General features: G+C 39.8%; 1 protein-coding gene and 1 long non-coding RNA gene across 7 annotated transcripts in view; both read left to right on the top strand.

Moving 5' to 3' along the window:
- ltbp1 (latent transforming growth factor beta binding protein 1) overlaps positions 1 to 22,478 on the top strand; it is a 73,135-nt gene that overhangs the window by 35,864 nt on the left and 14,793 nt on the right. Inside the window, exons 10-21 of one of the 6 annotated variants that reach the window (XM_089011702.1) lie at positions 1,150 to 1,272; positions 3,986 to 4,153; positions 5,905 to 6,078; positions 9,007 to 9,026; positions 9,456 to 9,558; positions 12,872 to 12,958; positions 13,168 to 13,293; positions 14,776 to 14,901; positions 18,235 to 18,354; positions 20,107 to 20,229; positions 21,012 to 21,137; positions 21,332 to 21,460. In XM_089011702.1, the coding sequence (XP_088867828.1) occupies positions 1,150 to 1,272; positions 3,986 to 4,153; positions 5,905 to 6,078; positions 9,007 to 9,026; positions 9,456 to 9,558; positions 12,872 to 12,958; positions 13,168 to 13,293; positions 14,776 to 14,901; positions 18,235 to 18,354; positions 20,107 to 20,229; positions 21,012 to 21,137; positions 21,332 to 21,460 (1,425 nt within the window). The remainder of the gene's footprint in view (positions 1 to 1,149; positions 1,273 to 3,985; positions 4,154 to 5,904; positions 6,079 to 9,006; positions 9,027 to 9,455; positions 9,559 to 12,871; positions 12,959 to 13,167; positions 13,294 to 14,775; positions 14,902 to 18,234; positions 18,355 to 20,106; positions 20,230 to 21,011; positions 21,138 to 21,331; positions 21,461 to 22,478) is intronic. The other 5 variants (XM_089011705.1, XM_089011704.1, XM_089011703.1 and 2 more) reach the window with 5 other exon arrangements.
- On the top strand, positions 12,081 to 12,651 carry LOC148889125 (uncharacterized). Its single transcript, XR_016116857.1, has 3 exons — positions 12,081 to 12,272; positions 12,344 to 12,524; positions 12,605 to 12,651. It is a non-coding gene; the product is annotated as an uncharacterized LOC148889125 (long non-coding RNA).

Here is a 22,478-nt window from a genome sequence, read left to right on the forward strand (position 1 = left end):
CAGTGGCCCTCGAAGACCGACTTTGGACACCCCTGTTCCAATCTCCTCAATCAGATTGGGGATCACACCCTCACTCCCATGACAACCCTGCTTTGGGATCGTTGAGTAGTCACTTGTGAGCTGAAATTTCAGCCCACCACTTTAGTTCAGTACCACATTTGAAGGGATTTTTTCAATTACTAAATAATAATGAAATCCTGGTGCATGTGAGACTGATAGTGTGCTAGCTCCCACACTGAAAAGTTACAAAATAATAAAAATACACACTTGAACATTAAAAAAACTAATCTCAAACAGACTGAGATTTCTGAAGGATATTTAGTGCATTAATCAAACCATTGGGCTGCATTAAAACAACATTTTATTAAGAGAATTAATGAGCTCATTCGCTGCCAGACGTTCAAAAATGTGTCCACTCCAGTGCCAGTGTTTTTGTCATTGTCACTCAAATTCCAGTACCCACAGAATATTGAGTTTTAGGTGTACATAAACATTCAATATAGCATTAGAAACCTTCGACTCTCTTCTTTCATTAGAAAAAAGAGCTAATTCCTTGGTTATGTGGATCTGGAGTAACATGAGGTGCAAGTGGGGGTGGCTGTATAAAAGGCAGCTCGTGGAAGGGAAAAACATTGCCAGAGGTCTTACTTTACGTTATTGGCAAGAGAAAACAAAACCCGAACAAATTTGGGAATGGCGCTCCACGTTATATTTTCAATTCCTGAATAAATTTGGAGATGGCAGTGAATACGTTAATTAAGAAAGATAGATAGTATTGAGGTGATGAGGGTTTTTGGTGCCAATCAGTAATAAGGTTTAGGGGGAAAATGTGGATTCGATCATGCAGGGCAATTATGACAAAGGCGTTTTGCTCAATCATTGTTTTTAATTGATGATAAAATGTAAAATATAAACCGCTTTTGATACACTGAATATGTTCAATGTAAAGTTTAAATATGCCGATGTACCATTCGTAAATGACTTAAATCAAATTTATATTGCTCTTTTTCTTGTGGGGTGCGTTTGCTTAGAGATACCATGATTGTTTCCATTCCCGTCTCCATCAGCAAGATACTGAACCCCTGTTATTAGTGGGTGAACGTGGAATGATTTTTTTTGTATGTGTTCTCTGATCTGATTGATTGACAGATTTTGATGAGTGCCAACTGCAGGGTGTGTGTCCGAATGGAAATTGTTTGAACACTGTGGGCAGCTATAGATGCATGTGTAAACCGGGCTACATCCCCAATTCCATGCTCACCACATGCATATGTAAGTGTGTCCGTTTCCTATTGCACTACAAACTGTAGGTCGATTGTATTCTGAATAAATCAATCAACAAATAAATAAGTAAATAAATACCTACTTGCATAACGCAAATTAACACATAAAAACATTGCCTCTATTGTCGTAAAGTGCAGTAAAATAAATGCATATTTTGTTTTACGCTACCAACTCTTAATAGCATTGCTATCTCATGATGTCACGGTTTGCGGGGTGGTGTTGGTGGTGGATCCAAAAAAGCTGGCAGGAGGGAGCAGCAGGTTGTGTTTGACAAATTGTATTAAAATAAAGTCAGCAGGAACAAAATCTAAAACATCAAAATCATCTGAACAGAAAAATAAAAAGTATCAAGAAAACCAAGAGTAAAAATCTGCCAAGATGAAACAAACCTGACAGGGGGCAGCAAACACATACATACTACAATGACCCGAAACCGAATCGTCGTGCCGGGAGTCCTTTTAACTGCCACTGATTGCAACGACCTGTTCGGCTGCAGGCAGGGCCGACAGCGCTATCTGTTGGTCGCCAACCAGAACGTGGCAGTCTGCCACTGATCGGGACGACCAGCACCTGTGCAGGTGCAGGCGGGGCCGACAGCGCCACCCGTTGGTCGCCAACCAGATCGTGACACATTATATCTTGACAAATCAGTTTTTTTTTCCAGACCAAAAAAAAGTACCAATTGATCAACAATTTTGGTCAAACCATTTATTTCATGCAGTTTCAATTTATTTACATTAATTGGATTGGATTGGATTGGATTGGATTGGATTGGATTGGATTGGATTGGATTGGATTGGATTTGCCTTTATTAGTCTCACAGTGGAGAAATTTACATTTCCAATCCAATTTCACAGCAGCAAAGTGATCAAAGGAATGAAAGTAGAAAAACCAAATATAGGAGCTGCTGGAACACTAATAATGATCTTAATTCTAATTCATAAATTTCGATCCCTCAAGGGAAAATATTTGATGAGTGATCATCATTTTGATGACTCTTACAATAATTAAATCCCAGATTTAATCAATAATATACTGGTTTCAACAGACATAGATGCATAGTCCACTTACGATATATCTTCATTGCTCATATAAAATGCTACTGTATAGTGAATTATATTGAATTTAATATTGAAGATGAATGACATATGCCCTCTGCTAACTCCCAATGCAAGTCTGGCGCAAAGTGTAGTCTCACCGTGTGCATGGTTGGCCTTTCATTGAGTATTTTGGTTTATGGGCGCAGGTGGAAAATGGCTTTGTCACTATTGTAGGCGTGAACACAGCTGACTTGGCCAATGGAAACGGCTTATTTTATTCGCTTTAAATGCCGTACACATCAACGTCATTTTATTTTTTTATTTTTTTTCTTTAAACTTCTTCTGCTGGTTGTCTGCCTGTTTTTTTGGTTGTTTTAATTTATTCACACAAATAACCGAATGAAGATGATTCCTGTCGATGCACTCGTTGATAAAAATACTTTTAGTAGCAATAATGTATCCTATCCCAGTTGCGCTATATTGCGTGCGTTCGTGGGTATGTATGTTTGTGTGTGTGTGTGGGTGTGTGTGCGGGTGTGTGGGTGTGAGTGTGTGTGCGTGTGTGCATGCGCAGGAGAGCAACATTTACTCGAAAAGCTGCTTATTTAGCAGTTTGGCTACAAACAGAATGAACCTAAAACTGTTTGCATATATGCAGCTAAAGAAAAGAATACAACACCAAAAGCAACGTATTACACTGCAAAATGGTTGAGTGGTTAGCACAACCGCTTCACAGGGCAGAGGTTGCCGGTTCGTGTCCCGGTCCGGCCTCCCCGTCTGGCCTCCCTGTGTGGAGTTTGCATGTTCTCCCCGGAAAAACAAATCCTCTCTCTCTATATATATATATATTTATATACAAATATATAAAAAAAAATCATCATTTGGATGTAGTGAAGAGGTAAAAAGCAAAAGTGTAGAAAGGGGTGGTGGGATGCTGTATAGTCTATCGGCCAAGGATGAGTTTATTTTGGTGAGTGTCTGGATAAAGGTGCAATTTATTGATTTGTCTTGTGAACAGTTCGGACTTGGGCTTTTAAAGTGCTTCACTTAACCATGAGTGTTTTTCCCTTGTGGATGGACAAGGCCTCTACTTATCCATCATGTAACTTTCAAATACTGCGCCTTTAAAACCTTTTTTGTTTCCCGTTGAGAAAGAAACATTGTCTCTGTTCCCGTTAGAACAATTCCAGCTGTTATTGGTATGTGCAGATGTTTAATTGCCACATTTAACTTGGAAATCACAAACTAAACGCCTCTGCATGCCTTCATTTCAACCAGTGCTTGGCTGTAATGCATGTTAATGTGTAGTCATGTATTTCCTACAGTGTTCAGTTTGTGCTCCGTTGTGTTTGAACATGTTTGTGTTTCTGTGTTTAGCCCTGAGTATTGTCACCAGATGTGGGGAAATGACAAAGCACTGTGATATACTTGCTCCTCTTGTTGCAGTTTGGTGTTTTTTAAAAATGTTGACATCATGTTTGTTCCTGAGGGTATATTTGTTTCATGTGAGGCAAGGTTGCTTTGGTGAAGGGGACTTCTTCATTTCTTCTCTTTGTCATGTCCCCCCCCCCCCCCTCCTTGTGTGTCCTCTACACTGTGGTGCACCACTTCCATCGTGTCTGCTCTGCTCCTCTTTGTCCTCCTCCTGCACACCTCCTCAGCCAACATGCCTGCCATCCAAGAAGAGAAGGGGGCTTGCTTCCGTTTGGTGAGCTCAGGGAGGCAGTGTTTGCACCCAGTGTCTGCTCAGCTGAGCAAACAGCTCTGCTGCTGCAGTGTGGGCAAAGCCTGGGGACCACATTGTGACAAATGTCCCCTTCCGGGAACAGGTAAGTTTGGTTAGAACTTCTTCGTGACCCCAAATTATCTTCTCTAACCTTTCTGGAAGCCATCAAGACCACCACCCAATCTATTGTTTATGACAAAAATGATTAAAGAGGCATAGTAATAGGAAGATTCACCCCTTGTTTCCCTTGTATTCAAATTCTGTATTTGGGTCTCATGTGTATCTGCCAACTTATCAGATGTGAAATGAGGAAACGAGCCAATACTTTGAGAGGTACCTACTTTTGTAAGTAAACTGACACAGATTGTGACGTGAACGGTCCTAATTTACTTTAAACAAAATGGACACCCGCTCACTGTGTTGTTAGTTATTATGGATAGAAAATCAATATTGAGCATTGGTCCAACAGTAAAGGAAGAAGGGTGAGCAATTGCGATACCTCAAAATGGCATAATTTCAGTAAACGGGGGGTTTAAAGTGAACCGTAAGTCTTGGTCTTTGGTGTATTTGTCCATAAATAGCTCACAGTTTGTTATAAAAACTCCTTCAATTGGTGAATAGGTGTTTGTTCATGTTTCTGCAATGCTAATGCACCAGCATTTAGAAGTTCTGTGACTGTTAAAGTAGAATGAATTCCTGTTATTCATAATTTTTTTCAAATGTATTATCTTTCTGGAAAAAAAATCACATTATATTTTTGGGATGTTGGAGGATTTACAGATTACAGTTATTGACTCGCATTCCCTACAGAAAAAAAATAATAATTGTTGAATGTGATGGAACTTTGGCCATTAAAAGGTGAATTTGGTTTGAAATTCAACATTTCTTTCCAACATTAGAAACATTTGACTGACATTCAAAAAGTCCATATTAGTTATTTCAATTCCTCATGGAAGGATTAATTAACCTTCTTGACGGAAGCATTAGTTCCTCTAAGCATGCAGGTACAATAGTCCAAAGCTCAAACAGCAAAATCAAGAAACATCTTCCAACAAATAATCTTCCCAAATATCTCCACACCTCCTTTACCTGTCATCAACTGTGTTTTATATCCTTTTGGGAAGCTGCATGCTTTTTTGTCCTCACGTTTCACAACTTGGCTTAGTAGTTGCTTTTTTGTGTACCAAATGCTTTTGCTGTACAGTAGTTGTATACTTTTTCCACTGACCCATTCTCTCAATTGTTTTTTTCTCTGACATTTCCACAAGCAACTGTCCAATTCGAACATCCTGGATTGCACTTTGTATGTAATGAGTTATCTGAAATGATTTGTGTGTGTGTGTGTGTGTGTGTGTGTGTGTGTGTGTGTGTGTGTGTGTGTGTGTGTGTGTGTGTGTGTGTGTGTGTGTGTGTGTGTGTGTGTGTGCGTGTGTGCGTGTGTGTGCGTGTGCGTGCGTGTGCGTGCGTGTGCGTGCGCGTGCGTGCGCGTGCGTGTGTGTGTGTGTGTGTGTGTGTGTGTGTGTGTGTGTGTGTGTGTGTGTTTTGCCAGAAAATGGTGAAGAAATAGACTTCTCAATTCTGTCCATAGATTGTAATATAATGGAAAAAGACTTTAGATGTTCAATTCGAATCATTGTGGAAAATCACTGAACAGCATCAAGCGTCAATACCAAGGTCACTTACAGAAATAGTCTTGAGCGTTACATACAGTGTATAAAAGATTAAATGTCTTTTTATTTCTTATCAAATTGCCATATGTAAGCACGACAACTTCACTTCTGAAAATGATAATGTGTTTATAATGTTGAAGCCTTTGCTTGCTGATTATTTAAAATGTGTTCTTTTCCTTCCTAGCTATGTTCAAAGAAATTTGCCCAGGTGGAATGGGCTACACGGTTCTCCCAAATCCACCCGTTAATAAACCAGTTACAGTCAACCAGACACCTATTGATCCACTGATCCCTGACCCTTTGCCCACACCAGAAAAACCAGGTGGGGCTTTTGAGAAGCCAGAGGAGATTATACCAGGTGAGTCTGTGATTTGGTTCGTTGGGTTCATTGAATATGCATTGGGAAGATGAGACATATTGAATGAATGTTCTTCATCAGAATGATACCTGAAATTTGACACTGAAGGAAATAATCCTTTAGTCCTTTCCTCACTTTACATATGACACTTCCTCATTTTACATTCAGAAATTACATGTATTGTTTGTTGTCAATTGTATGTCTTTTTTAGCCACATTATAAGTGCCTTGCACGCTGGGTCCAAGAGGACATTAATTTCATCTGTGATGTATGTCACGCATATTAGCATATTTGACAATAAAGCTGACTTTGACTATCATTTGGAGACTTGGGATGCCATTAGTCACTGTTAGCTATAGTATTAACAAGATTCATAAGATAAGAAGGAAAAAAAAAAGATTTTATTTGAAGCACGGGGTGATACATTATTTCTTCGGATGATTACATTTCTGGAAAACAATTCCAGTTAATGACTTCTCATATGGATAACAGACGATTATTGCTGTTTTCCTCTCCTAATCTTCTTTGCCAGGCTGCGAAAGCTGCTGAACTTACTGGTTGTTTGTGCAATTTTTCGCCTTCTAATTTGTCTTAATTGGGAACTATGCACATTTGGAGAGCTGGATTGGCTTTGAAAACGACGAAAAGTCATTGTCTGAAAATGTTGGTTCTGCTTCGGGTCTTTATCAATCTGACGTGTTCACGGTCTTGTATTGTTGTATTGAGCCAAGGTGAGCTATTTAGCTGCATGTGATCAATTAGTTCCATTTAGCATACATGGCTACGCCTCTTGGACTTGATATAAATGCCCAATTCTTGGTTCAGGTCATGCCTAAATTGAATATATTGTACACATCTATGATAGAGCTGCGTTTAAGTGACCCAAATGTGAAGATGTGGGACCGAAAGAATGAGAACCCAGATATAAGGGGCCATAAATTAGTTTCCTCTGCAGGGTGTCCGGGATTTCCCTTATAGATGAGCCGAGAAACCCAGTCATCAGTGTCAAGCCGCTTCTTTTCCATGCTGAGAGAAGTCAGATGAGGTGGCACGGGTATCTTGTTCGGATTTTTACTGGGCGCCTCCCTGGTAAACGTGCTGGGCCGATGACACATTCAATAAAATGAATCAATTCAATGTAATTGAGAAACATTTTAAAAAGCGCTTTATGTGGTCGTTTTCAGGCACAGTAAAATGAAGAATAAAAAAAAAATCATGATGGACAGAAACAGAAATAGCTTAGACTGGGTTAGCCCACATTTTCCTCTCTCCAGCCATGTTTTTCAATCTCTTCCCGGAGGATCCCAAGGTGTTTGGGAGGTTGAGATGCATAGTCTATCGAGCTTGTCTTCACTACTCCTCCTGTATCACAGACTCGACTTCATGAGCCCCTCTGAATAGACTTGACTAGGGAGGCTGAGGAGTGTTGTCACAACACACCTCACAGTTCCTTCTTAAAGACGGACCACTGCCCCGTTCTGCCAATGCAACGTCACACTCCCGATGACCAAAATTGCAAAGGTGTGTTAACCAGGACAGGTACAAAACATTCGGAGCCTTAAAGAAATCCATGTGGATCTCATCCAACCCTGGAGCTTCGCCACCAAAGAACTTTTGAACCACTTCAAGCCCAAAGCCCACCTCAGAGTCCTCAGACTCGGCTTCCACTCAGGAAGGCGCATTGGTGGAGTCGGATTCTTTCTCATTCTTGCTTGATGGGTCTGGGATCTCGGTTCTTGTACAGTATATGGCGCTTCATAATGCACCACGTATTTTCAATAAGAGGCAGGTTTTGACTACAGACTGGCAAGTCTTAATACCTGCACTACCTTGCTAGCTGTTATAATCTGTGCAGAATGTGATTTGCCAATATCTGATCCACGAGAAAGACATTGTGAGAACTGCAGCATATGTTTGTCAAAAACCTGTAAAAATCAGCATTATTGTTACATTCACAGATGTATGAATCATCCATGAGCCGCGCAGAAAAAATATCCTGTGATAGTAAAGTGTCCTTGAGAGTTTTGAAAGGCGCTTATAAATGAAATGTATTATTATTTTTATTATGACATTGGCATTAACACAGCGCCATATCATAACAGATGCTGGCTTTTGAACTTTGCTTTAAGAACAAACCGGATGGTTCTTTTATCCTTTGATCCAGACAAAAAGGCATCCCCATTTTCCAAAAACAATTTGATAGTTGGACTCATCAGACCACACAACACATTTCTACTTTACATCAGTCCATTTCAAATGAACTCGTCCCTCGTTGCTTAGTGTTGTTGATAAATGGTTTTTGCGTTGCATAGTGTGTGTATGTGTGTGTGTGTGTGTGTGTGTGTGTGTGTGTGTGTGTGTGTGTGTGTGTGTGTGTGTGTGTGTGTGTGTGTGCGCGGTGTGTGTGTGTGTGTGTGTGTGTGTGTGTGTGTGTGTGCGTGCATATGTGTGTGTGCGTGCGTGCATGTGTGTGCGTGTGTGTGTGTGTGTTCTGCATTGTACCTCTATATCACTTTCAGTATATTCCCGATGGTCACTGCCTAGGCCTCTTTGCAAAGGTGTGTCAAGAGATGTTTAGATAATTATATAATCAAAAACAAAGTTGTCAAATGAGGAATTTCATTTCAGCTATTATTTAGGATATGCTTGATTGTTTCCAGCGTGGTCTTTTACTGTCATTCTGGACTAAAAGAAAACAAAGACGGTTACCTACTAGGTTTGGCAGCCACTGGCTTTTTTTTTTAATCCTCACTTTGATATTTGACATTTCATTCTGGTACTCAATGTTTTCATGACTATAAATTAGTACATGACCTGGTCATTGTATATTAAATTGGTTCTTACAAGACAAACTTATTTTTCAGCAATATTATTCTGCTTCCATCATTATATTGAAGTCGTTTTCTTTTTTGTATTTCTGGTTATTAGCAACCACTGCCCCAGATGAGGTAGGTTGCGTTGAGACAGCTGGCATGTGCACAGGTGATATTTGCTGCTGCTTTGTATCCAAACTACGTTTGCATGAAGTCAGACACGTTTTGCATTATTTGAGTTATCAAAGAAAGCTTTGAAAGAGTAGCGCAAAATATGCCACAAAGTCATTGAAACGTATTGCGTTGTAGGATACAATTTAAAAAGTATTTGATTGCTTTTTAGAAGCAACCCATTGTGCAAAACTAAAAGACAATTTTCCTTCTAGCTTCCCTGCTGAGATGCTCATTCTTGCTCCATAACTGAGTTACAGTCAATTCTTACGGGCATGCATCTTGCATGGCAAAAGCTTGATGTGCTTCACGTGCAAGCTGAAATGCTAATATCATCAAAATATCTGCCAACCTTATTTTTCTGTTATTTTTCTCTGTGTTTTGTCATTGAAGGAACTGGTAGAACCTGTGGTTAGTAATAGGCCAGTCATTGATTCCATACTACCCCAACTTTCACCTGGTGTATCCACTGTGAAGATGAATGCAGCTTACCCAGGTGTATACTCTTTACATATAAATCTTACTATAAGTCATTTATTGGTGGTAATAGCTTGTCTGTAAGGATTTAAATCCAGCTGCCGACAAAATGATATACGAACAAAAGTGACTTGAAAAAGTACTTGGCCCCGTTGAACTTTTGACCCTTTGCTGCATTTCAGCCTTCAAACATGGATATATATAAGTGTATTTTTTTCCAACACCAATATGGACACAATCATGAAATAAAATTACATTCAAGTTAGATTTTAAACTTTTACTGTCAGTCCAGCCAATTCAGTTCTCAGAGCCAACATGATCTTCTGAGTGTTTTTGACTGAAGTGTAAACAAAAAGTGTCATGGCTACTCAATCAGATTCTAAACTTCCAATGGAAGTTCAGCATTGATGCTGTTCTACTTTGAACTTTACAGTAATTTCATCTGTGCTGTATGTCATGCGTATTAGCATATTTGACAATAAAGCTGACTTTGACTTTGAAGTGACCACCCTGTACGGATAACCATAAGCTCATTGATGTGAAGAAAGAGAGTGTTGGCTTAAGACTGTCAGAAATAACTTTATTGACAAATCTATAAAATGTAAAATATTAAATAAGATTGAATTTCCTTCATGGATACCACAAAAGAAGTCATTCGTAATCCCCCACCCCCAAAATACAATGCTACAGATCAGAGGTTTCTTGGATATGCACCGCTCCTGGCAGGCTGTTTTGCTGACAGATGAAACCAAAGTTGAGTTGTTTGGAAGAAATACACAACATTATTCATTCATTCATTCATTCATTCATTCATTTTCCATTCCGCTAAATCTTCACGAGAGTTGCGGGCGGTTCTGCAACCTATCCCAGCTGTCATCGGGCAATCGGGACATCCTGAACCGGTTGTCAGACGATCGCAGAGCACACAGAGACAACCGCTTAAACTCATACCTCGGGATGATTTAGAGTGTTCAATCAGCCTGCCATGCATACTTTTGAAACATGGAGGGAAACCGAAGGACTCTGAGAAAATCCATGTAGCCCCTCAGGAGAAAATGCAAACCTCACACTGTGAGGTTGATGCGCTAACCACTGTAGTACCAGGCCACCCTACACACAACGCTATGTGTGCAGAAAATAAGGCACACCACAACCGTCAAAACCACATCCCAGCTGTGTAGTATTTTGGAGGAGTTCTCATAGTCCAGGAATGCTGTGCTAATCCTACGCATGGAGACATTTTAGTCATGGAAGAAAATATGTATTATCAAGTTCATTGAGATATTTTGTAGATGACTCAAGTGCTTCTGTCTACCACTTGTATCTTAATCGAATATGTGTAACACAATCGGACGACCAACGAGTCGAAGTAAATACATCACTCAATTGGCTTCAACAGAAGAATATATATAATCGCAGGACTCTTTAACCTCAACCAGATTTAGATTTTGTGGCATCAGCTCCTCAATTTTGTTTTTCTACTCATTCTTTTTCATTTTCTCTTCCTTTCATAACTTTGCTGCTGTGAATTAGTGATACAAATAAAGGTGATATCATCATCATTAGCATTACCTCCACAAAGGACTTTACACCAAGCATCATTAAAATATAGCTGAACAGACACAGTTATGTAAAGTCCAAAACTCTATTTGCCCATTTGACCATTGGACAGGTTCCACAACTTCGGACATGGAATGTCTCGCTGAGGTTCACCTAACTTTTCGTGTTTGGTAAAATCAGAAAAATAATTTTTTTGCAGGATATGAATCCCAGGAAACTAACTTTTTGCAAATGACTTGAATGTGTTGGATGTGCATATAAACACAAAAAAACACACACATAAAGATCAATCGTAAACCTGGATTGGGCAAGGCGATGATGAAAATTAGTGCTTGAAGAAAATGTTCAACAAATTTCAAGAGTCAATGATGATATTGGCTGTGTGTCAGGTTAATGCATTTGGGAGATGCCCATCAGTAGATCCTCAATAGATGCACGTTTACAATATTTTTGATGTTCTTGTCCCATCAATTGCAAATTTGATTTGGGTCATGATGAGATCATTTTTCATGATGCTTCCAATACACAAAGCTGCTCTGGCAAAAGAAATCAGTCAAAATTTGATTCAGGTTGCTAAAGGGCACTGTTTGGCAGTCATCAAAACTTTTGAGGTTGCAAGCTTTCACAAAAGGCAGAGTTGATGCAATAAAGGACCTGTGGTGTTCCTTCATCAAACCGGTTTGGTGGGGTGAGGTTCAATTTGGATTGTTTATACAATATCCTGTTTAGGCAACATAGGATTAGTAATACTGATGAGGTGATACCGGTCGAAGTGGGGCAACCAGGCCAGTCGTTAGTCAGAACGATAGGAACTATCAGTGGAGCAGCTGCAGGGAGAAGTCCTCTGCTCCCCCCAACCTGAGAGCAGGGACCTATCATAGCAGAGTTCGGCACCGCCAAGTCTGGACAGTAGGGATATATATATATATATATATATATATATATATATATATATATATATATATATATATATATATATATATATATAGGGCCTAAACTACCAGTAAGTCTTTAGTTTGCTGACAAAGTGTCTTGGATAAGAAGCGAAAGGTCCGACACCTTCAAAGAAGTACAGATGGCGGCTGAAGAAACCTTTTCATCCACATGTAATAATGACTGGTCAGTAGACCTGAGGCATCGGGAAGGTGTGTAGAGGTGCATGAGCTCGGAGAGGTAAGAAAGAGCGAGGCCATTTGTACATTTGAAGACAAATAAGTTCTCGAGGAAAACTCTAAAATGTACAGGGAGCCAGTGAAGGGATGTCAAAGGAGCTATGTGCTCCCTCTAACGAGTACCAGTCAAGAGGCGATCTGCGGCATTCTGGATCAGCTGGAGACGCTTAAAAGAGGATTGGCTGACTACAAAGTAAAGCGCATTACAGTATTTGAGCCGAGATGTGACAAAGGCATGAATTACTGCTTCAAAGTGCTCATGAGAAAAGAGAGGTTTTATTTTAGCCAGTTGCTTAAGATGAAAATACAAAAATACTATTGATGCCTTTACAGATTTTATAGGGGGAGTTGCAGTTTCCCACATTTGAGTACAAATAGCCCCGATCAACATGGAAATGCAAAGTCAAACTCGCGTTGACACTGTGGGAATGGAATGGGAATGTGGGGTGGCCGAATTGGTAAATGACAGGACAGACTCAAAACGTGCTGCTGCTGCTGCAAAAAGGAAAAGTGGGCTTTAATTCTAAAACATTTAATCAAAGCTTTTGACAGGCACGTTATTAATACATGTATTCGATTGTCTCGTGTGAATTTTAACAGAGGTTATTGAGCAGAGTTCCCCGCCTGTTCCAGTGGAGGTTTTCCCTTCTAATGCTGGCCAAGACATAGCGCCTACTCAATCTGCAGGTATGATCCACTCTTTTGTAGGAAGACTGAACTTTACTCTAGCTCAAACCACGTCTAAGTCTTGGCGCAGGTGGTGTATTTGCAGTTTTGGTGGACTTGTGGAGGAAGAGGGATAGAGATCCATGATTTTAATACTGTATAACTAATGAATGACATGACATATGGGAATTTGGTGTCAGAAGTTTATTTTTCCTTTCCTTCTGAAATAGAGGTGGATGAGTGCCAGATCAACCCTTATATCTGTGGCCAAGGGCTTTGTTACAACACAGCTGAAGGCTTCACCTGCCATTGTAATGAGGGATACCGCTTGAGTGATGCACTGACCTCTTGTGTGGGTAAGTGTTAAATGCAAAGGGTATTTTGTTTAAAGGTCAATTTTTCATCATATGTTTTTATACAGAAATAATTTTATTTCCTTCATTTTGTTTTCACTCCATTCTTTCTGTATTGTATACATTGTTCTAATTAGTAAAATGTCAGTGAGGATAGGCTCCAGTTACCCATGAGTCAAATGTACTGTATGACATTCATATGCCATTACAGATGACCTTTCTCTGTATTTTTACTTTCATGTGGTAATTTTTTTACCAATTAAGTAGAGACGAAAATGTCGGGTTATACTTTTCTTCAGCCCTAGTCAAGCACACAGAACTCCCCTGCACTTCTAATAAAGACAAAAACAAACAAACCAAAACAAGACAGAAGACATTACAAACACAAGGACAGATAAAACAATAAATTACTATAATAAAACAGCAATTACAGTAAAACAAACAAGTGGAATGATGAGCCAAAAGGCCAAAGAAAATAAAAGCTATGATCCTCCCATTCCTTTGTACCACCAGTCGCATTGGGTCGTCTGACCTGAAGCAACACGCAGGGCCCTTTAAGTGAAACAGGTTGAATAGGTGAGTTGGGGGGAAATCATTTAAAGAATTCAAGACAGCTAAAACAATTTGGAGAATTAAAATGAATTATAAAATATGAAAAGAGTCATTGACGAGAGGCCAGATTTGGAGTCATTTGCTCCCACTCCGAGCTCCAGTTTGAAGGAGAGCTGCAGTTTTTAGGATCAACTGAATTTGCTTTGGGAGGACAGGCAGTCACCAAAATAAAGTGCATTACAGTAATCCAGGCGTGTTGAAATAAAGGCATATTTGGTGGGGAGGACTTTATTTGAGCCTACAGCCGAAGATTTTAAAAAAGTCTGGTTTTAATGACGGCACCACTTTGCCGGTCCAATTTAAAATACCTTTCCAATTTCAACCCCAAATTCAAGACTGTTGGCCTTCGATAAGACGCCATGGGGTCCAAGTCAAGAGCACAATTGGCACTGGAACTAAAAAGGTCTGTTGGAGTTAAAGAACTTCAATGACATCGGAGCTGTCATTTCCTCCAGACAAGACAAAAATGATCATCAGGAGAAAGCGTCCAGTAGTATAGCGGCGAAAAGGAAATACAATGCTTTGTTAGGATGGAACCACGGGGCAGCAAATACAATGAAGACAGAGAAACTGAACCCTAATGCAGAATATATGACATTGGACCAGAGCGGGACTATGAGCAGTCACGATCACCAAAACAAAAGTCTAACCTGCCAAATAAAACCTAAACCAGGCTAAACTATTATTTGTGTATTTTTATTGATTTTTTTGGTACTGTATTTGGTTGTATAAAAACCAAGAGGAAAAGGCGTGTATTGCTTTTATGAATTTTGACTGTTTATTTTTTTTAAGTCTGAATACCCATTTCTGTTTTTTTTTTCATACCATCGTATTGTTTTTCAAAACAGATTATATCCTCTATTGTTTGTTCAGATTTAGACGAATGTTTGGAGACCCCTTCTTTGTGCTCCGGTGGTCGGTGCCAAAACACAGAGGGTAGTTTCCTTTGTGTGTGTCCTCAAGGATTTCTTGTTGACGACATGGGAACCTCTTGTGTAGGTCAGTAGATGAAGTTTTTCCTGGTATTTGCATTAAATGACAACCGACGTCACTTTTTTGTTTCCTAACTGACATCAGAAAGACGTTTTATAGCATCTAAAATACCCAAAACACGCAGTATATATTTTTATTCAAATGCAAAACACCAATAAAAATGACTTAAGTGTCTAAAAAGTACTTCAATTTGAAACCAGAAGTGGCCAGTTTCAGAAGGTCCCGCCCCCTTGTTCGTGGAGTCACGGCAAGACGTCTTGCCTTGCTCGAGAATCAAAACAATGGTTTCAGATTCGGAGAATATGCTTTCTTGTTACTCATCCAGTTATGAATATGATTCAAATAGTTCTGAAGAATAAAGTATAAATGTTTGCAATCGATTAAAGGTTTTCTGGGTCGTTTTGATTGCTCAAGACTGATGTGTAGTGTCACAGAAAATGCAGAAGATGGCGGCAGAGCTCCATTGGAAATAGTTTTGTTTTGCAGTTTAGAATTTTTTTCAACAAATACCAAAGAGTTGTCTCGGTGTAACATACAACGATTCACCATTGCGTTGTTTGTGTGTTTAATTTCTAATTTCGCCATCAACATGGATCAACACGAAGTTTTCAGACCAAACAAAGTACCGCAAAATGCATTGAGATGATGGAAGGTATGTCCTTTCTCAGTCAGGGGCGTTCCTTCAGTGACGTAGGGTGAGGACTCGTCACCAACTCAAAAACAAGACTTCCGGAATATTCAGCACGAGTCTTAAAACGTAAAATATAGCTATATGCGGTGGAATCTTTGTAAAATCTGCAAAGTCATTTGAAGCGATTTTACAAATTATTGACACAACTTGTCCGGAGACGTCGGTTGTCCTTTACGTACACCATCTGTTTTGACGAGACAAAGGTCTGCTTTATGAGTCTTTTTCTTTTTCCCAATGCGTGAATTCTACTACACACACACAAAAAAACACAATAGTGGGCGTGAGCATTTCAATTTCTGGTTTAGTTTTAGTTGAGTCTTTGTATCAAGTTGTCACTTGAGTTTTCATTCATTTTAGTCATTCTTTCTAGTACAGTCGTGTTTTTTGTGAATACAAGTTTGAGCATTTTCGTCTTATTCTTGTTTTAGTCAGAATTCTCCATGGCTATTTTAATGTGGTTTTAGTTGATAAAAACGGCTTGTTGTAGTCAAAGATGATTGATGACATTTTAGCAGAGGTGGCAAATTCCAGTCCTACCTTTCGAATCAACTTGCAGGTGAATGAGCTTTATTACATGCAGGTAAATTCCATCTTCTTTTTTTCTGATCTGATTGAGGGAAATACTGTGACTCAGATTCCAGAAATAACACGTGAGTTTTTGTAACATACTTAACATATCATTAGCTCTTATTGTGATTATTGAAAATAAAAAAAGACATTAGGCATTGAATGACTGATTTAGTTACGGTTATCGTTGCATTACCAGAATTTTTATTTGGACGGAAGCACGCTGACCACACTGTAGCTAAAATCTGCAGCTCCTTGCTGCCAGCTTCCTCGCTCTTACTGATATAAATATGACGTAGCCTGTCATTTTGTGGTTTCTTGCCAATTCAACACAGAATTCCCCAACCACAAAGAGGAAACTGAATTGGAGCTGTAAAAGCAAACTAGCTGATGGTCATTACCCCAAAACTCAACCAAAACCGCCCCTCTTCCGTAGTGTTGAGAAAAGGATACCATTATAGCTTTTTGAGGATATGTTTTGGTTTAGACTGTTTATGGTCAAAACAGATGCAACCCATCCATTGATTTATAATGCACTGAAACCCCTTTTTGTACGAATCTGGGCAGAAAAACTATCTCTAAGTGTCTCAACTTCTTTGCTTTTTCATATTGGATATTGGATATTGGATATTGGATATGCCTTTATTAGTCTCACAGTGGAGAAATTTACATTCATGTAGTTTAATATGAGCTTCACTATCTTGGTTGTCAAGACAGTGCTTTCCTGTTTTGGCTAACTGTGACATGCTATTTTGGGCTACCTTATTCTCTGTTTTTTTGCCAAGCAAACAATGTACTTCATGATGTTTTTTTTTTCTACAAATTGTGAGTAGTTATCTGGAGTAAAGAAGACACAACACCTGTGGAACTAAACTGTCATTAATACAGGAGTTAACTTAGTTTATGATTGTTGTATGCACGATATCCGCGTAGCTCCATGTGGCATAAATCATATCATTTGAGCAACCACGGCCGCCTCCGTAGCATTCTGCATTTGCTAAAAAAAATTCACACTGACGTTAGAGCTGTTCAAATAACTCCTCTTTTCCTTTCGGCTTTTCCCTTCAGGGGTCGCCACAGCGAATCAGTGTCCTTCATCTAACCCGGTTTTGTGCATCCTCTTCTCTCACACCATCTACCTTCATATCCTCTTTGACAACATCCAAAGACCTCATCTTTGGTCTTCTTCTCTGTCTCCTGCCTGGCAGTTCGAGGCTCAGCATCCTTCTCCCGATATAGTCACTCTCTCTCCTCTGGACATGTCCAAACCATCTGAGTCTGGCCTCTATGACTTTCTCTCCAAAGCCTCTAATATGAGTTCTCCCTCTAATGTACTCATTCCTGATCCTATCCAACCTGGTCACTCCCAAAGAAAACTTCAACATCTTCATCTTTGCTACCTCCAGCTCTGCTTGCTGTCTTTTCTTCAGTGGCACTGTCTCCAGTCCAAACATCATGGCTGGTCACAAATATTTTCTAATTTTTGATTATTTTATTCATTTAAAAAAATGTACTGTTCATTGTTCACCCTAAACTTTATTATTGAATACAAAACAAGCGTGTGGTTCTACTTCTATTGCCGTGAAGTGTCATTCATGTGCTCTCGAAGTTGATGTCTTCGATAACATTGTTTAACATCAGGGGGCAAGTCATGCAGATTATAAATCTTGCAAAAATGGTTGGCCTGATGGATGCACCTCTCACTTCTGCATCGGACTTTTGTGCATCAAATGTAATCGAAGCATTAATCCCATCTCCATAATACTGTATGTCATTTTTAGAACATTTTCTTTGACACTTTTGCTCTAAGTAACTCATAAAAAGTACCTCCACACTGAACAGAAATTAAAATAGATAACAGTGATACTAAGACTATGTTTTGATGAAAATATCATCACAACAATGTAAAAAAATGCAACTCATCTGTACTTCTGAAATAGTTTTAAATAGCACTAGAGTGAGCCTGAGTTCCACATTTTGTGACTCACTGATTACTGTAGATCATTGCAAACAGTAAAATGTAAAACTGTCAGTGAGGGTCATATTTTCTGTTATTTACACATTTTATTCTCTTTTTACAGATATCAATGAATGTGAAAACAGGACAGCATGTCCGTCTGGCATTTGCATTAACATCCCTGGTGGCTACAACTGCGGCTCTTGCCCTCCTGGGTTTTTTGCGCAGGGAGGCCAATGTGTAGGTAGGTCCAAAACTGCCGACATACGTGTGAGTGGTGGGTACGTGTGTGCAAACATGCGCTAGTTATCGTCAGCACTTCATCAGCATCACCTTCCCATCTTGCAAACACCTGAAAGACAATCTCATTCATTTGAAGTTTGGATTAGTTTTTGGGCTCTCTATCGTCAAATCACTGTGTCGAGCTGCCGACAGGAAATAAAAACACCATGCTAGGTGGTCATTTATAGAACTAAACAACGCAGCTCACACATGTTTTACCATGTTAATGCCAAATTACATAACTGTGTCGGCGGTAGTTGTGGGAAAAGGAGCCGCACCACAAAGGTTGATGACAACAACTTTGATTACATAACTAAATAGGCTCACTATTTATCCTCAGCAAATGTGAAGTCATTCAGTTGGTCATGTCATTAATGCTGGTATGGTTGCTATCTCAACAGAACGCAAATGGTGACTTACATAGACAATCATGTTCGTGTGCAACGTTGAATTAAACTGATTCATTGGTTGATCTTTGCTCATTGGGCTGATGGTTTTTTTTTGTAATTTATTTTTTGTGTCTGCCTCTCCTCAGAGCGATACAATGATACCTCAGCTTACAAACTTAATTGGTTCCCAGAAAGTGTGTGTAAGGCGAAAAGTTTGTCTGCCGAACATTTATTTCCCATTTAAACCATTAAAAATTAGAATAATCCGTTCCCAGGTCCGCATAAAACATAATTTTCTACTAAATAAACCTTAAAACTACACAAAATATACCTTATTTTATGTGTAATAAATGTGCTATTGGATTGTAATTAAAGAAATAAACAGTCCCCTGTTAGCTGCTTTTCGTTAATCCAAATCAACAAAAGTTTTTCAACCTCTTCTATTGCCTATGACAATTGCTTAGACAACACAGAACCACCCTTAGCCACACGTAGCAATGGTCGACTTAGCATACTGGTACTGGGACGCTAAGTCACACAAATGCACACCTCGTTCATGTTTTTCGATGATCTCCTTCTTCTACTTGACCGTAATTTTCTTTTGTGTCTTCTTCAGCTTAACACTGGCCTGTGGTGGGGTCTTTTTTGGTCCCATAAAAGCAAAAGTATTCCACTTGATAACAAACCACATCTGCACTCAAAGAAAGTGGGTGTGGAGAACTAGTCCGCCAGCCACTGTGGCGCTGTTCGACCGTGTGGTTTGGTGTTCATCCACCGAAAACTATTCCACCAGCCCCTGTGGCGCTGTGTGGTTTGGTTCCGCCGAAAACTAGTTCGTATGCCAAGATTATATTCTCGCAAATTTAATGTTCATAAAGCAATACGTTCGTGAGCTAAAGGGTTCATAAGCCGAGGTATCACTGTACTTGGTTTAAATCTTTGCTCAGGCCCTCCCACATGTAGTTGACATGCTCTTCCTTTTCTTGCATGGGTTTAGTTTTTTTCCCCGGTATAGTCTGACTTCCTCCCCCATTTCCAAAAACGCCTTATGTTATAGAACGGGCGCAAGTCTGACTCTAAAATGGAGTTTGCTCCCTTTCTTGAGCCTCCTGCAACTGACAGTCAGTTGACAGTTATCCACTCTCGGCCAGAGTGATCTAGGATTCACCTGCAGCCTATTTGGGGACAAGTGAAACTCTGAACTGTGAGGTTGATGCGCTAACCATTGGATCACCCGGTTGCGCCTTACGTTAATTAGAATTTTCTAAAGCCATTGTTGAGTTTCATCTTTTTCACATACCTGTTTATTGGTGTGAATTTTTCAGATGTAGATGAGTGCCAGGATCAACGTGTCTGTACCAGGGGCCACTGCATCAACACTGACGGTTCCTTCATCTGTCAGTGTGGGCCAGGTTTCAGTGTGTCCCTCTCTGGTGACCAGTGCGATGGTACAGTTTATAAACTCCATTATGAAGTCCACATTCCAAATCATTTAAACAGTATTGAAACACATTCTTTAAGAGGACTCTCAGATTACTCTGGAGACTTCTTTCTATGGTCGTTTCCAAATTGGAACAAGCTGTAGTCTATCACGAACCAAAGCAAACCGAGAGGTTAAGTCATACTCACCGTAAATATAAAATCATTGACCGTATTTTCTGCTCGATAAGGCGTACCTAAAAGCATTGACTTTTCCCTCAAACCGACATTGCACCTTATATAGGAAAACAGTTTTGATATTGGCCAATCATTGAAGGTCACATCACATTTTTATCGCACCGGGCGAACTTGCACCTTTGCCGGCATTCTCAAGTCTTAAAATGTCAGGAACTGCAAAAGCTGAGATATTCTTGTCGCACCTAAAATTGTTCAATTTGTTTATAGTCTGCTTACATTATACAGCAGGTCTTTCAGATTCAAGTTTCACTAGCTCCGTCACCACTTTTGTAACTCAAAACAACCATCGCAAATCATCTTTCTCCAATTCTCTTAATTTAGCGTTTAGATGCCTATAAACTTTCATTGAGTATAGCGTGAAGCAGCTTCTTTTTAGATAAAACTGCTGCTTGTTGTATAATGAGATGCCGTGTGGTTTTTGCTGACAAGTGCTTGTATCCGATGTTTCCACTACATAGCTCTTCAAGTTATTTGCATATCAGTGTGAGGATGAAAATGTCTCAGCAAAATATTTTTCTCTGCTGCAACAGTCACTGTTTTGTGCTTGCGGCAGATGTGGATGAGTGTTTGGAAGAAGACAAGCATTGCAAGTCTGTTGGGGAGTGTGTTAACAACATGGGCTCCTACACATGTACCTGTCCCCGAGGGTACCGGCAGATCGACGGGACCAGCTGCAGAGGTTAGCAATGTGAAGGAATCTCTCACTGTGTCTTTTGTCAAGGGTCACTGAAGCATGACAGTTTTATTAGTTAGCAGGTGTGGACACCTGATGACATCAATGAAGAACTATACTATGAAGTATATACGTACTGTATAAACTCACACACACACAACACACCCTCTGAATAGGAGCTCTGTTTCTTTGATTTGCAGATGTTGATGAGTGTATGGATGAGCCAGAACTCTGCTCGCCTCATGGTGAATGTCTCAACACAGAGGGATCCTATCTGTGCGCGTGTGGGGGTGGATTCACCGCCAGTCTTGATTCGCCGTCCTGTGATGGTAAGACTTGAAACCACAGATAGAGTGAAGAGGAAGCAAAACGGTTTCACGAAGCAGGAAAGCTGTTTATCACACTTGTCAGTTCTCTGATTGTAATTCATGTTTCCTTGGGACGGTCTCTTTCACATGAAGGAAATGTCTTGACAACTAATCTTGAGTCAGCTTTTTGACAAACCTCAGTGAGGAGCGCCAAAACAATGCCACATCTTTTTGAGATTATGAGATTGATGTAATTGACCTGTTCATTTCTATTCATAGTTGTTAAAAAGCCAGGCATAACCACTGTGTTGTGCGGTGAGACAGCAAGCAGGTGGAAAGATGATAAAAGTTCACTAAGCCAGATCCAGGAAGGATATTTTGAGTTTTCTTTATTTGAAGTCTCAAGGGATGTCGGTTTTCGGCAGACCACAGGTAACACTGCTCTACAGGCTGGCCTTTCTCCCTCTTCTTCCTCCTCGAAGTGACTGGCTCTGTAGTGGCTCAGTTTTAAAGGTGCTTCACCTGAGCCTCTGGCCAATCAGGTCCCAGCGGCAATTGGCCATTCCCAGGTGGTTGCAATCACCTTCTCAGAGTCAATTAGTGGTCGCACGACTCTACTGTTTTGGATGGGGACAAATGCGCACCTTTCTCCCTTCCAAAACCAGAAAACAAGAAATTATTTAACATTTCTTTTGGCATCATGACACACTGCATGGAAGCCAGAATCTGTGCTCAAACCACACATTAATTAAATAACTTTCAATGGTCTTAATACCTGCAATGTCTACTTTTGAAAAATGACCTCCTGTTTCTTTGATGTGTTGCTCACATTTTCTTGATAATCCAGAATATTTCGCCCCCTTGTCATCACTGAATCTTTTCCAAAGTAAAAACAGCATTTTAATAACAAAAGGAAAAGCAATAAACAAAGCTTTTGAACTGACTGTCTAGAGTCGAGACAGTCTAGACTCGAGACGTACTGTAAATGAGGCACATTTCCTGCTTTAAATCAGACTCAAGTAAACTTGGTCTCATTCGC

Source organism: Hippocampus bargibanti, linkage group LG13, assembly GCF_051943395.1.
Source record: "Hippocampus bargibanti isolate YZ-2025 linkage group LG13, ASM5194339v1, whole genome shotgun sequence".
NCBI lineage: Eukaryota > Metazoa > Chordata > Actinopteri > Syngnathiformes > Syngnathidae > Hippocampus > Hippocampus bargibanti.